The sequence below is a fragment of the Pinus tabuliformis genome, chromosome J (assembly GCF_031772625.1).
Source record: "Pinus tabuliformis cultivar Carrire ecotype Pingquan chromosome J, CPIR1, whole genome shotgun sequence".
Taxonomy (NCBI): domain Eukaryota; kingdom Viridiplantae; phylum Streptophyta; class Pinopsida; order Pinales; family Pinaceae; genus Pinus; species Pinus tabuliformis.
In genome coordinates this window covers 1,508,766,436-1,508,783,446 of record NC_142295.1, presented here as the reverse complement: position 1 = coordinate 1,508,783,446, position 17,011 = coordinate 1,508,766,436, and the positions used below count along the sequence as shown (strand labels likewise).

At 38.3% G+C, this 17,011-nt stretch overlaps 1 protein-coding gene across 1 annotated transcript; it reads right to left on the bottom strand.

The window, feature by feature from the left end:
- Positions 1-254: 254 nt before the first annotated feature.
- On the bottom strand, positions 255-2,019 carry LOC149233165 (phosphoinositide phospholipase C 4-like). Its single transcript, XM_089376667.1, has 2 exons — positions 1,393-2,019; positions 255-690 (listed from the first exon to the last, which is right to left on the bottom strand). Exons 1-2 carry the CDS (start codon positions 1,702-1,704, stop codon positions 646-648), a joined length of 357 nt encoding a protein of 118 aa, XP_089232793.1. The 5' UTR covers positions 1,705-2,019; the 3' UTR covers positions 255-645.
- Positions 2,020-17,011: the final 14,992 nt, after the last annotated feature.

The window sequence follows — 17,011 nt, the reverse complement described above, 5'->3', positions numbered from 1 at the left end:
CCATGAACAATAGAAACCACACTCAAAAGCCCAAATCTATGTAAACTGAGTTTTTTATTAAAATTGTAGGTACAAAAAAACTTATGACACTCCATAACTATGCATCATGTATGGTGGAACATAGTAGACTTATTACACTTGAATATTTCTAAATATTTTAATTGGTATTTTGTGTTTATCACAAGCACTTATATAGGAGATAGTTAAATGCTTTGCAATGTATTTTTTGAAATTTTACATATGGTCTACACATAGAGACATGTTTGGTAGCTAATAACTAAACATATATACAATGAAAGTATTAGTTGGCTTCTAAACATATGTACAATAAGAGCATTTTATTACATATAGATGTAATTGACAATGATCAGGTAATCATATAGGCATGATGGGGCAATGTTTGCTGGGGCAGGATGCTGAATTTCTTGGCAATACTCATACAACAATCATAAATAGCCTGTATCCATACCTGTTTCCATCAAAAAATAAAATATTGTAAGTGACAATGGATGTGTTTGACGAACGCATGTTTTTTAAAGCGCTGAAGTAAAATAAATGATTTTTTAAAGAAATTTCTAATTAAAATGAATTTACACTAGTGCCATACTCCATGCATCTAACGCACCGCATCATCAGCCTCACTACCTAGTCACCACCTATAGTACCATGTGTAGAACCACCCCATAAAGGCTGTACAATGCATTACCTTTTGTCAGTGCAATTACATATTAAAATGTATAAATAATATACAGCAAAATATGCAATTACATATTAAAATGTATAAATAATATGCAATTACATATTAAAATTTATAAATAATGTGCAGCAAAATAAAATTATGCATAACAAATATGTTCAGAAAGGTCAATTGGGTTTGGTGGGGGTGGTTGGAAGAAATGTTCTTATCTTCCCTATCCCAGTTCAATCCCTGCTTCGGGTTCAATGCAGGTCTCAGGGTCAATTCCTCCCTGATTTGATACGGGACTTCTTGTCTAAACAATCCCTCAGGCACCGAAAACAAAACATGCACATTCCTCAGTGGGAATATAAAAGAACAATTCCCTTTAAAAAGCGAAAAACAAAAAAATGACCGAGAAGAAAAGAACGAAGAGGACGAAGAGGAAAATTGAGAATCCATCTTATTTCACAGCCTTCCAAACCCTTGAGAAAGAGTCTCGAGATGTGACCCCAAGCGAACACCCGGTCTTGATACCAGGGGGATAAGTGGGGTAAGTGGAAAGAATGCATATCATGAAAATGAGAAGCAATGAGTTTAGTTCATGGGAAGATTCGCGCAGATAGACAAAAAAAACACATATTAGGATCTGAAGTTATAATTTCTGGCAAATTCTCATCCAAATTGACGCCTAAAACCAAAATTGATGAAGGTACCTTAGAATTGATGACTGGATTGAGATCTTCGCTGAAGAGAAATTGGAAAAATCCGTAAAGATGGAGGCCCTGACATTGGAAGACGCTCACGTGCCTGCGCTGCCGCAGCACTTCGATGACATGCTCGGCGTCCTTCTTAGTGGCGTCATTCTGCCCTTGAACTTCGAGGAGAAATCGGTGGAGAGACTTGACGGTCATCTGCCCGCCGCTCTCCGAGTACTCGTTGAACAGATCTTTGACGTCCCCGGGCGGGCTCAGGGCGTCAGATTTGAACTTGCGAGTGAAACAGACGCATACCCTATAGTTCCCCATTCAGCGCAGGTTCGATTCTGCACCGGATCGTCTTCTGCCACAGTCACGGGATCACTGCGATGAGATGTATGGTCACTATTCTCCGTTGGCACAACGCTTAATTCAAATGCTTCAAAATCCCGAGCACACGGTCCGAATTTGTCGAGACTTCGTGTTACGCAAGGAGGATACGCGGATTAGCCACGGAGTACTATGCATCATGATTAATGGTTAGTTCCGTATTTTTTCAAACCGACTTAGTGACCGGCCGTCTAAAAACCTGTTGCGGGTGGAAGAACCGTTCGGACACATGATTAATTCCATATTTATTGACAGCTACTCAGCGTAACGGTCAATAAAAGGGCAATATGAACTGACGCTCATATCTTCCACAGTAAAAATATCTTCCACAGTGAAAATATCTTCAAGAGACAAAAGAATTGGAAAAAGCAGTAATGCAACTCAAAGGGCCAGGTTCAATGCACAGCAGAATTGGAGGTGAAAAGAAAGCAACTCATATATTTGGAAAAAGCAGTGAACTTCAAATCAACGGTTGAAACTGTCAAACTTGATCAAACGGTTCAGGTTAAAAGTGTTGACAATTGTTGATGCATAGGAAGGCCTATCGGCCTAATTATAAATAAAGGATTACAATCGAAATGAAATGTAATAAAATATAAATTTTATAGTTAAGATAATATTATTTGATGATTATATTTGAGATTTTATTTGTGTTATTATTTTTCTAATCTTTTTATTATAAATTGATTTTTTTTAAAATTTTTATTTAATAAGTGAAATTATCTTTTTGAAAATTAGTTTTTAGTAATAGGATAATATGTAAAATAAAAATTTTATAAAATAAATTAGGAGATTTATAAAATAATTTTTATATTGATTTATAATTCTCAATAATTTTACTTGGATGTTCAAAGATGGTTATTATTATATTTACTAAGTTTTTTTTAATATTTGCATTTTACATGTTGATAAGATATTGATCGTATAATTTTTATTATGTTCGAATTTTCATAATTTTAATAGTAATAACATGTTTTACTTTTTTTTTTTGTTTATTTTTGTGTTGTTGTTTTTGTTTTGTTTTGTTTTTTTGTTTTCGTAAGAATAAGTACTTCATATTGCATCAAAAATTGAGATTTACAAAATGATAATTATAATGCCCATGACCTCACTGTTTTCACGAACAAATAAAGCGATATCAAATAGCTCCAAAAAGGCTACCCAATCATCAATAAAAACATAGACATTCTCCACTAAACTAGAGAGATCTTATTTCCAAGAACCATAAAACATAAACCACATCAAAGGGACACAACAGAGGATGATTCACCATACAAGAATTAGGCGAGAAGTAGTTAAATAATTGGAGTTTTCTAAAACGTAATAACCTCAACAAAGAAGCAGGACAACTCCAATCTTCGATTATGTAGACAACCAAACAATTTGGATCATAAAACTGTGCATCCGAAAACCAAAAGCTCCTTCAATATCAATTGCTAGCAGAATTTAGGAAGCAACATATAGCCAACAAAGAGACAACAAGACATTAACAACTGATCTCCACAGCGTGCCGAACTTGCAAGTAGATAGTGCAACCAAAGGATCCCCAAAAGAAGAAAGCGAACACATACCACCATCCACCAAGCTTGCCAAAAAGGATTACGACCAAACATACCGAGAGGAATAAAACAACCACATACCACAACCAACCAAGCCTGCCAAAAAGGATTATGACCATACATGCCTTGGGAAAAATGGTTTGGGCTCTAAAGAGAACGAAGTGACCACATATCCCCAGAAGCACAACCCAATTGAACAAAAATGTAAGGCAAAATAGCTAAAGGTAGCCAACTAGTCATCATCGAATGAAATTAGAGTACGAGTTTGAACACTATCAGTAGGTATAGGGTTAGTGAGATCTCTAGAAGCAGAATCAGTCACTAAGAAACTTTCCACCTTTGCCAAACGAGACTCAAAATTAGCCAAACAATATCTTAGATTATGCGACATCCATTTGATGTCTTCATGCAATGAGAAAACATTGTAGTTTTCCACATGTTTATCCTTAAAGATAAGATGCAACAAAGTCGACAATTGTTGATTCATAGCCAAAGGAATCGTAAAATGAAGTCTCCTATTCTTGAATCACCAGAAGCAGGAAGCCATTTTGCTTCTCCTCTCACCAATTCTGAATCAGAGTAGTAAAGATGATCTCCTACCTTAGAATTATCCATCACTAGAATTTCCTTACACACCTCCAAAGGGATAACATCAAACACTGTAGAAACTATATTATAGGTAAAAGGGCGAGCCCTTTTCAACCCAATATTTCCACCACCACCTCTCCAACTAGCGACTCTTTGCCTTGAAGCCATGATAGCTGCTGCAAAATAGATATAGAAGAGGAACAAAATGCTAAATATCCCCACTGATGTAACAATTCAACTTCCAATACCCAAACACCAAATTGTACATCACAAGCAAATCCGAATACTACACAAAGCACCAAAGACAACATAAAATGATGCTTCTCCTAATGATTCCAAAGTAAACTAGGAGAAATGCAAGGCAATAACACCACCACCAATGACAAAATTATGACCTTGAGAGGTTCTTCCAAAGAAACACAGGCCAAATTAGAGGAAAATCGAACAAAAAAAACACCTCTCAAAATAAAATGACCACAATAAGAAGCTAAAACAAGAGGCCGATGTATTGTATTTGCCTCCTTTCACAAACCCCTTGTACCTCCAGGCTATCATCACTAACAATTTTCTCATTAAATATTGAATGCTACATACATATTAAAGCATAGGTATTAACTACCATCTTCCACGCTCAATGGAGGAGAAGCCACATATGCCTCGGGCACCCTTCTCAATACCAACCTATCAACCAAGGAAACACCCCCACCGGGGTTGCTTTGTTTAAGAATTATAGGTTTTAATTATTTTTCTTTATTGTATTTCCTTGTCCACTACCTTATTACTTAAAAGCAAAATTAAATAAATTGATTTTAATCTTGAAATTGTTAATGGTTAGTAAGTCAATTAAATCATTCAGCCTTGTATTTTCTTTAAGAATCACACAATAATTATTATGTCATTCCTTGCGCAGTGGCATCTATGATTGGGTTGTTGCTACTAGTTTGTTTGTAATGTGGGAATTTTTCAAATTTCTATAGTTAACATTAACCTTTTGCGTAAAATTTTTGAGCGACGTCAGCTCGCTGCTGCATCCCCGACTCCAAATTTCAAGGGTAGACGTCATCCTACCATGCACGATTGATCGGGATGATCAGATAGTATAGAGGAGAGTGATTTTGCATACAACTGGGAGTTAAATTCTACATGCTTTGAGCTCTGGTGTCGTAAATTTGGTTTTAAGAGTGTTGGAGGATAATTTATTTACATATTATCGATAAGCGCATTATAATTAGTTGCAAGTTGCTTTTTTGGTGTTGTGGCGCTCATTGAGGTTGGAATTCCTATTTCCGTGCATGTGTTTTGTTTGCGACATAAATTTTTCTTCTCAGCCTTCCGTTGTTACCAAGTGAGCTAATTGTCACATCATTTTTTTTTACTTGAGAAAATGCGAGCAGTAAAATTTGCTACAGTAAACTTATGTGCCAGGTTGCAGGATTACCAACCTCCTCGAGGACCATCTGACAGGTAAATGTATGAATATTAATCTCTGGTTTAATTGTCATGGTGCATGGTTTGGACTTCTAATGATTCACTGTTTCACAGAATTTGTAGATTAGACTTTAGAATTTAGTTAACAAAAATTGTTTGGGTAAGCAGATTGCTGGATTCTAGTAGCAGAAACTTGTTGAGTTTTTGAGATCTCCCTTTGAGAAAATTCTGGTTTAATGCGTTATTTTATTTATTAGCAAAAAATTATGGAGTTTGTGGGTAGATATAAAATAACAATAAAGTTTTAGTGTCAAATAAATTGCGGGGTCAAGTTTTGATGCTTTGAGTGCAATGTTGTAGGAGTAAAGCAATAGTAACTGATCATGCCTAAGTCAGAAGTCGACCCATCTTTGCATTTTCACAAGTCTTGTGAGTAAGGTGTTGACCTCAATTCGATATGGTCTGCTTTTAAATAGTTTGCTGACCCCATTTCCATGTTTTTCTGCAGTGGTTACGACGAAATTTTCCAGGAATTTAACACTCTGAAAGTTGCGAGGTCGGAAGTATAGGCATCTTTGAATTTTTAGAAAGCTCGTGAGCAGGTGTCGGCTTTGACTACATATCGTCATATTTTAGATAGTTGGGACGTCGGAGTTCTATTGATATAAACATTTAGCTGCGGAAGAAAAAAACCTCGAGCTCAGTCGGGCACGATGCATAGACACAAGATGTGTTAATTATTTACTTTCTAAAATTTGTAATGTCAGAAGTTAATGCATGTTTCTGTTTCCACAAGACTTGTGAGAAAGGTTTCTAGCCCGAATCCATATTGTGGTCTTTTAAATAGTTGGGGATCAGAGTTCTATTGGCATAAATATCTAGCTGGCGAAGAAAATAACGCTGAGCTTAGTTGGTCACGATGAATAGATGCAACATTTTAAGTTTCTAGAATTTTCAAAGCACTAAATTTATTGGAATAAAATTTATAGTTTAACTGACCGGAAATTACAATCTCGCATAATTTCCAACTAGAAAAACAAAAACATAAAAATAATTAACAGAAAAATTCAACCTTCAACGATATTGGACAACTTTCGAGACCAATGCTACCAGTATTATGAGTTTCTAGTGGTGGGATTTTCTAATGTGCATTCTTCCTCAATTTTATACATAAACGAACATGATTGAGCCATGGTTATAAGAGTACATTTAAAAAAATTCAAATTAATAATAAGCACATCCCTCTTCATGTTAGTTTTTTGGGTTTCTTTGGACTCAGACGAAACCCATAGTTGAGGTCGAGCTCAACATCCTGGTTGGGAAATCGACGTGTGTGTGGAGAAGAATCATAAGGAAAAGGCCGACCTTTGACACATCTTGGAAAAGGCTAACCTTCGAGTGAACTTGAAGTTGCAACTAGCGTTTAAATTAGTTACTTTTGACTTTTGTAATTTATCTACCATATTCACATTATTTTTTTCTTTAAAGGATGAATAACGAGTTCATATCTTTTAAACATTTTAATAGTAATTTGTTTCAGTGTTAAATGCATTACAGGGTCAAGTTTCAATGCTTTGAGTGTAATGACGTATGAGTAAAGCAGAAGTAAATGACCACAACTAAGTCAGAAGTCGAACCATCTTTGCATTTCCGCAGGTCCTATGAGCAAGGTGTCGACCCCGATTGCATGTTTTTTTTGTAGCGGTTATGACGATTTTTTTCCAGGAATTTAGCACTCTGAAAGTTGCAAAGTCAGAAGTATACAAATCTTTGCCTTTTCATAAGGCTCGTGAGCAAGGTGCTGACTTCGACTCCATATCGTGGTGTTTTAGATAGTTGGGGAGTTAGATTTCAATGAAATAAACATCTAGCAGTAGAAGATGATAACTTCGAGTTCAGTCGAGCGCGACGCATAAACACAATGGTGTGTTAATTATTAATTTTCTAAAATTTGTGGTGTCAAAAGTTGACGTGTCTTTCGGTTTTCACAAGACCTGTGAGCAAGGTCTCAACCTCGACTCCATATTGTGGTATTTTAAATAGTCGGGAGTCAGAGTTTTATTGGCATAAATATCTAGTTGATGAAGAAAATAACGTTGACTTCAGTGGTGCCTGACGCATAGATGTAACATTTTAAGTTTCTAAAATTTGTGGTGTCGGAAGTTGGTCGATGTTTCCATTTCCACAAGACCCCTGAGTAATAAATGTATGAAAAATAAATAGATAACCCCTGTTTAGAATTTGATCTTGCGTATGCGAGTTTTCTCATGGATTTTACGTTCACTGCAATGTCATAGGAGTGACTGCTTCTACTAATTTGTTTTTCAAGGCATTCTGAGTTTCCAGTAGTGGGATTTTCTAATATGCATTCTTTCTCAATTTTATACATAAATGAACATGCTTGAGCCATGATTGTAAGAGTAAGTTTAAAAATTTTCAAATTAGGAATAAGCGCATCCCTCTTCATGTCAGTTTTTTGGGTTTCTTTAGAATCAGATGAAACCCGTAGTCGCGGTCAGGCCCGACTTCTTGCTCAGACAACCATCGTGTGTATGGAGAAGAATCATAAGGACAAGGCTGACCTACGACCCATCTTGGCAAATGCTGACCTTCAAGTGATCTTGAAGTTGCAACTGACATTTAAGTTAATTATTTTCGACTTTTGTAATTTATCAACCATATTCACATTATTTTTTTCTTTAAAGGAGGGATAACATGCTCATATATTTTAAGTATTTAATAGTAATTTGTTTTAGTGTTAAATTCATTGTGGGGTCGAGTTTCAATGCTTTGAGTGCAATGCTGTAGGAGTAAAGCACTAGTAACTGAACACAACTAAGTTGGAAGTCGGCCCATCTTTGCATTTCCGCAATTGCTGTGAGCAAGGTGCCGACCCCTATTCCATATAGTGTACTTTTAAATATTATGCCGATCTCGATTTCATGCTTTTCTATAGCGGTTACGATGTTTTTTCCAAGAATTTAACACTCTGAAAGTTGCGAATTCGGAAGTATACAAATCTTTTCATTTTCAGAAGGCTCGTGAGAAAGGTGCCAACTTCGACTCCATATCATGGTGTTTTAGATAGTCAGGGAGTTAGAGTTCTATTGACATAAACATCTAGCTACAGAATAAAATAACTCCGAGCTCAGACAGGCGCAATTCATAGACACAAGGATGTGTTAATTATTAATTTTCTAAAATTTGAGGTGTCGAAAGTTGATGTGTCTTTCTGTTTTCACAAGACCCATGAGCAATTTCTCGACCCCAACTCCATATTGTGGTATTTTAAATAGTTGGGGCGTCAGATTTTTATTGGCATAAATATCTAGTTGGCGAAGAAAATAACACCGACCTCAGTGGTCCGTGATGCATAGATGCAACATTTTAAGTTTCTAAAATTTGCGGTGTCGGAAGTTAGGCGATCTTTCCATTTCCGCAAGACCCCTGAGTAATAAATATATGAAAAAATAACTAAATAAACCATGTTATATCATTAAATTTATAGTTTAGAGTTTGATCTTGTGTATGTGAGTTTTCTCATGGCTTTTACATTCACTGCATTGTCATATGGAACACTGCTGCTACTAATTTGTTTTTCAAGACTTTATGACTTTCCAGCGGTGGGATTTTATAATACGCGTTCTTCCTCAATTTAACACATAAACTAACATGCTTGAGCCACGGCTGTAAGAGTACATTTAAAAAAATTCAAATTAAGAATAAGCGCATCCCTCTTAATGTTAGTTTTTTGGGTTTCTTTGGACTTAGACGAAACCCGCAGTCGAGGTTGGGTACGACTTCCTGTCTTAATAAGTTTCTTTCCTGACTTACAATGCAAAAAATTAATGAGCAATAAAGCTAGGGATAAGTAACCATTAGTGGGCATTTAGTATGGGTTAATGGCATTTACGTTTGAAAGCTGTTTGACGTGATACAATATCTTCTCACTTGTGTTTAATAAAAACTCCTTTCTTGTCACCTTTTCAAAGTCATTTGTATCATTCATTATTATGTTCATTTTTACTTGTGTCTATCCGATAGCTTCTGCTTTGCTCCATTTTCAGGAACAATCCATAACAAGAGTTGTTGGGAGCAATGGCAAAGAGGGGAAGGCAGTCGCGTTTGAAAAATTAGAAATGATCCCTCTATTCTCTGACACTACATGCAACAAATATGGAGGAAACTCAACATGGGAGGCCATGTATTATTTATTAGAAGAAGAAAAACCAAGACCTCTGGTAACAAATACCACAACCGATAGTCATATTTCCTCCGACGCCTCCTTCTTCGAGACAACATGCTCATTTATGCACCGCATAGCTGCAAGGCCGAAGATAATTCCATATACAGATATGGTTAAGTGGATAATCTATCAAGTGGACGTCTCAGATAGAGAATTCAAGAATAGGAGGTAGGAGGTTATGGGATATTTTTCACTAGACAATCTGCGGCTTATGTATAATCTACTAGAGCCACAAAATCTCTCCAATAAACTGTTCCTTGAGAAATTTGATAAGGAGAATGAAGACCCAAAAGATGTCACACCAACCTAGACTGAAAACGAAGGCAAGATCAAAAAGGATAACACGTGTATGTATTCTACAACATCTATCTCTCCCCCTCATAGTTTTGCAGTAGCGATGCTATGTAGAATGTTCGGCATCCCGATAGTACTAAATTTTCCCCAGAATGGTTGCCATTAATAGATGCAGCCGTAAATGCAACAATAATGAATTGGGCCCAAATTTTGTCTGATAATTTGGCGAAATCCATAATGGAGTATAGGAGAAAGAGGAGTATCTCTTCAAGGGTTTACCCTCCATTTTTCATGAGTGCCTATGTAATGGACACTATCTATTTTGGTTCCAAATTTCCTATCATGGGATGGAAGTGGATTGTCCAAGACCCGCTTCCTATCCATATATATCATAAGAGTATGTGGGAATCTCAGTTTCGCCCCCATTTTTACAAAATTTGTCAAGGAGTTATGCTGCCTATTCATAAACAAGTCTACAACAGGAATGCCCCTAGATTTTCTAGAGAAGCTGAAGTAGATATCCTACCTGTAGCCAGATGGTTTGGGGAGGAGACATTTACATATATCAGAGTATTCAGGAGCATTGCTTCACCGCATGTCCTCCCATACTATGTCCTCGATAAGTTAATGGCCAGGGAGATAACCTACCAAACAGCAGGGGAAGGTGGGCTGAGCAAAGGATTGAAGGAACAGAAAAAGGCCATTTGGCCTACATTTCCATTGCAATGTGGTGCACTTGCACTACACGATTTTGGACATGTATGCAAGGAAGAAGAGATTATCAAATCTCTAAAATTGACTATATTCCCAGGAAGACAGTATGACCCAAATGGAACCACCAAAGACTTCACTACTATGGTGAAAGTGAAACCATTCACCCATGAGGAAGATGCCTTCGATGACCTCTTCCTACAAAAAGAGACGTTTTCAGAAGTGACACATATGGCATCACTACTTTTTGCCCGAGATGATCTTGAAGCCTTCCGTGAATATAGGGAAAAGAGATTATTACAGGTCCCATTAGACCTGCTACAGATTGAACCAATAAGGGATCCAACTCCCAGTGTAAGCTTAGACGAAAGCTCCAGAGAAAATTACAAAGAAAATTCTGAAGCAGAGTCCCAGGAAAAGTCTACATGTGAGTCAAAGCACTCACAACTACAGTCTCAAAATGGGGGCAATAAAAACAGAGAGTCCGAAAGGGACACAGCCGGAACCACAGAAAAAGCAACCGAACAAACCTCGGCAAAGAAACAAGCTGAACTTCCCTCTACTTCCACTCAATCAACGAAACCCATAGTTGTTGATTTAGAAAAAGAATGGGAACATTTTAATAAGAAGCTCCATACAGAAGAACAAACATCTGAGATATAGACTCCACAACACAAATCAACTCAAGAAATTACAGTGGAGAAAACTATAGGCACTCAGGATGTGGAGCTCATTCCTACCACCCCCACTTCTAAAATTATTTTGAGAATTGAGGAAATTCCTCCATTAGATGTATTTTATAGCCCTACCCATAAATATGTTATCAAAAGGCAGAGGAAGAAAAGAAAGTTAGATGTTGCAGCTATTACCACTCTCGACAACGAACCAATGGACATTGTCTGGAAAGATTCACCCATGGACCCATCTGAGAACCTTACGAGACTGTTGCAATTTGTGGGAGCCTATGCTACGAAACTTATTGATAAAGCAAAAGAGGTCCAAATTCTGCTAAGAGAAAAGGAACAAAAGATCCTGTTGTTGGAACAACAATTAGAGCAAGAAAAATCTAACCAACAAGTAGAGTTACAAATAGCCAAACTACAATAGGAGTTTGAACAGATGCAAAAACAACATCAAGCCAACCTAGCAGAAAAGGATGCGTGGATTCAAGATATGATAGAGAAGTATAAAGAAAGTCCGAAAATCAATCAGTGCATAAAAGAAGCACTCAACCTTAACGCCCAGCTAATGCAACAAAAGGAAGTTCTGTGCCAGAAAATATTGCAAATAAGTCCTTATTGCGAGATCAGTGATAAGATAACAAGCCAAGTCATCGACATGAGACTTGAGTATGACGAAGTCCATCAAAGAATTTCTGACTTTATCACCTGGAAAGAATCAGAAGACGGGAGAAAGTCTGATTTTCAAAAATTGGAGGAATCGCATAAAGAAATTCTATTTGCAGACTGGGATTCTCGGCTCAAGCAAGAAAAAAGGGCAATAACCGTCGCGACAACAACAACAAACAATGATGGGAGCAGCCCAATACTTTACAAACTTGTGCAATTGAAATGATTGTGTGGTGATTATATGCGTGGGTGAATATTTCGGTTGTGATTACACGTGGGAGGAATACACTATTGGATATTTTGGATTTGTGGTATGTGGCATCCAATTACACTATTATGACTGAGTACTTGCCTTGGATTTCGTATTCCCACTCATTGCTATGCCTAAACCCTTTGTTCATCGTTCATTTGGTCATTTTCTGTTGGCTTGCCGAGGGTTTGTTCTACTGTGCTCTGCGAGTTTGAAAATGCGGCTTTGCTGTGAGTCTTGGGCGTGCCTCTGGTTGTTTTCTGTACTGGCTCCTTGCTGTGTGCATGGTTGCTCTTAAATCTGGTCCGTTGGGCAGGTGTGGTTTTCCCTGTAGCTGTCTGGGTAAGTGATACCTCTGTTATGTTTTGTTTTCCTTCTGCTATTGGTTCAACAGGCCGCTGTATTTCAAGTTATGTGTTGGTATTTCTCGTTCTTGTGGGAAAATGAATGATTGGCTTGTCTCTAGGCTTGAATCGTTGGCATTCTTTCGTCCTTGACTTAAAACGCAGGTAATCCTCCTTCCTTGATTTAATTTTTGGTTCTCTTTCCTCAGCTTCTGACCTTGTTCGCTCCTTCGTCTCCGCAGTTAGTCGGGACCTTGGGTGGAATGTCTGTCTTCGACTCTCACTGCAAATTCTCAGGTAAACTGAATGCAACTTCCATTGTTTCCTCTTTTCAGGTTCTGTAATTTCACTTCTGCAACAATATATTTCTAACACCTGTGTGTCATTTGCTGTCCAGGTGTTGAGGGTTTGCGGTTGGAGGTCTCGACACTGTATTCCTCGGTCTTTTCCGGTAGGCTCTGCTTCTTTGTATTTTCTTCAGTCCTCGGTCTGGTTTTAATTTAGGTTGTCTGGCCGTATGGGTTTGTCACCCCCAATGCTTGTTAATTGACTCATGCTGTGAGTGATGTTCTGTCACTTTTGATGTCTACGCTTCCACTGTTTAGGGTCTTCTTTGACTGTAATTCTCCAATAGAGGAACACAACGTTTTCCGAAACCCTCACCTAGGGTTTGTCGTCCAAGGGTTTAAGCTTCGTTAGATATGTGTGAGTAGGTGTTTGAAACCCTCACCTAGGGTTTTTCATTCACGGCTTATGCATCTATGGCTTTCTTTTGCAGTACTGTGATGTAATTGGGATACATTTATCTTTGCAATTTCGAAAGAGAAATTCTTCAGGAAAATATAATAAAATTTGGTTTGGTTTACTTGATTGATATGGATGTGATCATGCCATCGTGTTTTTGGTTAACTCTGCATTCCTAGCCTGAACTGCAATTATAATTCTTCAGTTTGCTTGTGACGTTAGTAGATGAACACGCGTGAATGCTGTAGATGCTCCGGTAATTTTGTATGACTGTCAATTGAAATGAATATTGGAAATTTTCATCCGGCCTGTGGGTGCCTGGCCTGTGCTGAATCTGTTTGTATCACTCTTGGTCTAACTTCACTGTTTGATTCAAATGAATTATAAACCCTCGTATTGTACCTGTTCTTCTGTCTCGCTATGAGGACTAGTTCTTTCCCTCAGGAAAACAAAAAAAAAGAATTAAATTCAAGAATCTGTGTACAGTAGGTTGTCTATTTAGATATTCATCAATTAGAAAACACAGTAAAGCACAGTAGGACATACAGATGGACATAATTGGTTTCTCTGTTATTGATATTATTTGAGTGCGAGAGGTACTGAACCTTTTACATGATTTTTCCTGTTACATTTATATGTTTCTTGTTCCAGTTAATGAAACTGTACGATTGCTTTTCAGTTATAGACTTTACAGTTACATGATTATTAGTCATTCGATTCTGTCCTTATGACAAGATTTTCCTTTTAGACACATTTGTCTTTTCCTCTTTAAAATAACAAGACAATTATTAATCCATGATTTATTAGCAAAAGACAAACAAATAACCCTAATCTGATCAAACTACCCTTGACTAATTTAGAGATGAAGATAAAAAAATAAAAATCCTACCTCCCATTTTGTCAACTAACATAAAGACAAATAAAAAGTTAACTCAACTCTTCGACCTGGTAGATACCGACACCCGGTCATGGTGCCTAAGCTGGATGCTCCTGCATCAGGCTCCCGGAACAAAGAAAATCATGACTCCGGTCCATGAGCTCCTCAACTGAAGAACCTGTCTGCTCAATCTGCCTGGCATCAAGCCACGAATTGTCCTAAATAGGACGGTTCTTCCACTTGACCAGGTATGGCAGATACTCCTTCTGCTGAGTTTGTTTGGCCACCTGAGTGTCAAGAATGCGCTCGATCTCGGGAGGCTGAACGTAAGGCATCTGTCTCATCCAAGCTTCTCCTCCATCTTGGGTATTTTGTGTAGACCGCGTGGTTCCATCTTATTCCCTTTCTTCTGGGTCAGCCATGTAGGGGAACAGGTATGCTACATTAAAGATAAGTGAAATGCCTATTCCGGGTGGCAACTGTATCTCATAGGCATTGGCCAAAATTTTTCGAAGGACTTTGCAGAGTCCTATCTTCTTGTACTTTAATTTATTGTATGCATCCGTAGGGAAGTGTTCCTTACGCAAATGCACGAGGACTTCATCCCCCACGTTAAACTGTACTTCCCTTCTCTTCAAATCTGCTTGCTGTTTATACTTTAAAATACTGTCCTACAATTTAATTTTTACCTGCTCATGCAAATCTCTCATCGCGTTAGCGAAATCTTCTCCATCTACGCTCTGCCTTTCTTGCAGTCCAAGATCCCGCAACTCATGTACTCCGCGAGGATGCATGCCGTACAGGATCTGAAATGGGCTGAAGCCTGTGCTGTGGTTAGGCGAGTTGTTATAAGCAAACTCGGCCTGTGCAAGCACTCGATTCCACATCCGCGAATTTTCTCCAACCAAGCTTCGTAGCAGGTTTCCTAGACTCTTTTTTACAACCTCTGTTTGTCCATCGGTTTGCGGATGATAAGCAGAACTGTAACTCAACTGTGTATCCATTTTCTTCCATAGGGTACGCCAAAAGTGTCCTGTGAACTTCACATCCCTGTCCGAAAGGATAGACTTAGGCAACCCATGTAACCTAACAATCTCTGTGAAAAACAGGTGGGCCACGTGAGTGGCATCACTGGTTTTTCTGCAAGGGATGAAATGCACCATTTTCGAGAATCTGTCCACTACTACCATCACTGAGTCGTACCCTCGCTGTGTCTTAGGTAGACCTAAGACAAAGTCCAAGTTGACTGAGTCCCACGGTCTGCCTGGAACAGGTAACGGTGTGTACAATCCCGTGTTTTGACTGTGACCCTTGGCCAACTGGCACACTTTACATCTGGCCAAAAATCGCTGTACATCCCTCTGCATCTTTGGCCAAAAGTAGAAATGACTAAGCTGCTCAAGTGTCTTGTCCATGCCGAAATGTCCAGCCAGACCTCCACTATGCTTCTCTCGAATAATATTCTCTCTCATCGAGCAGTCAGGTATGCATAACTGTCCTCCCTTAAACAACAATTTTTCTTGTAGGTTGTAGTCCAACCATGGACTGTTATCTCTTACCAAGGGATTCTGACATGCCTCATAGACCTCCTTAAAATCTGTATCAGTCTGGTATAAGTCTTTTAAGTGCTCAAACCCCAGTACTTGCACAGTACTTTCTTGCAGAAGTAAAACTCTCCTACTTAGTGCATCTGCCACCTTGTTGGCCTGCTCGCTGATATGTTTCAATATGAAGTTGAAACTCTGCAAATACTCCACCCATTTGGCATGTTTGTGGTTCAACTTGTGCTGTTGCATAACATACTGTAGTGCAGAATTATTTGAAAACTGCACAAATTCGTTTCCCAACAGATAACGCCTCTAGTGTTTTAATGCCTGTATAAAAACATAGAACTCCTTATCATAAGATGAATATTTTTGTTGACTTTCATTTAGCTTCTCTTTGAAGAACGCTACAGGCTTATCCTCCTGGCTGAGTACAGCTCCAATAGCCTTACCACTAGCATCACAACGAACCTGAAAAAGCTTCTTGAAATCTGGAAATCTCAGGATCGGCCTCTCAGTGATATTTCTCTTTAATAACTGGAAACTTCTCTCCGCTGCCTCTGTCCATCGAAAAGGCTGACTGGCCTTTTTAATGGTGTCCAACATAGGTGCACAAATTTCGCTAAAATTCTTTATGAATTTTCGGTAAAAACTCACTAGTCCATGAAAACTACGTACCTCAAATATAATTTTTGGAGATGGCCAATTCACTATCGCTGCAACCTTCTCTGGATCCATATTCAGTTCGTTTTTTGCTATTACAAAGCCCAAATAAATCAGTTCCTTCTGTAGAAAGGTACATTTCTTCAAATTTATTAGCAGTTTATTATGCTGTAATTTTTCTAGCACTTTCCGTACATGTTGAAGGTGTTCTTCCCTAGTCCTGCTAAAAATTAGTATGTCGTCCATGTACGCTATCACAAATTTCCCGATGTACTCCTTCAGCATCTCATTCATCAACCTCATAAATGTACTGGGCACATTGCTCAGTCCAAATGGCATGACCATCCATTCGTACAGTCCCTCATTCATCTTAAAGGCTGTCTTCCATTCGTGCCCCTCTCGTATCTAGATCTGATGATAACCGCTCTTCAAGTCTATCTTAGAGAAATATGCTGCCCCGCTTAAACAATCCATCATGTCCATCCGTGGCAGTGGAAACCCGTACCGGATGGTGATTTTGTTGATGACCCTCGAGTCTGTGCACATCCGCCACTCTCCTCCCTTCTTGGGAGCGAGAACTGTTGGGACTACGCAAGGGCTCAAACTTCCCCTTATCAATCCCTTGTCTAGCAATTCTTGCACATGCTTTC

What these genes read in the sequence shown, in the direction of transcription:
- LOC149233165 (XM_089376667.1), bottom strand. Translation starts at nt 1,704, where the DNA reads ATGGGGAACTATAGGGTATGCGTCTGTTTCACTCGCAAGTTCAAATCT. An exon ending in ATCCAGTCATCAATTCTAAG is followed by an intron (nt 691 to 1,392) that starts GTACCTTCATCA and finishes TGCATTGTACAG; the next exon opens with CCTTTATGGGGTGGTTCTAC.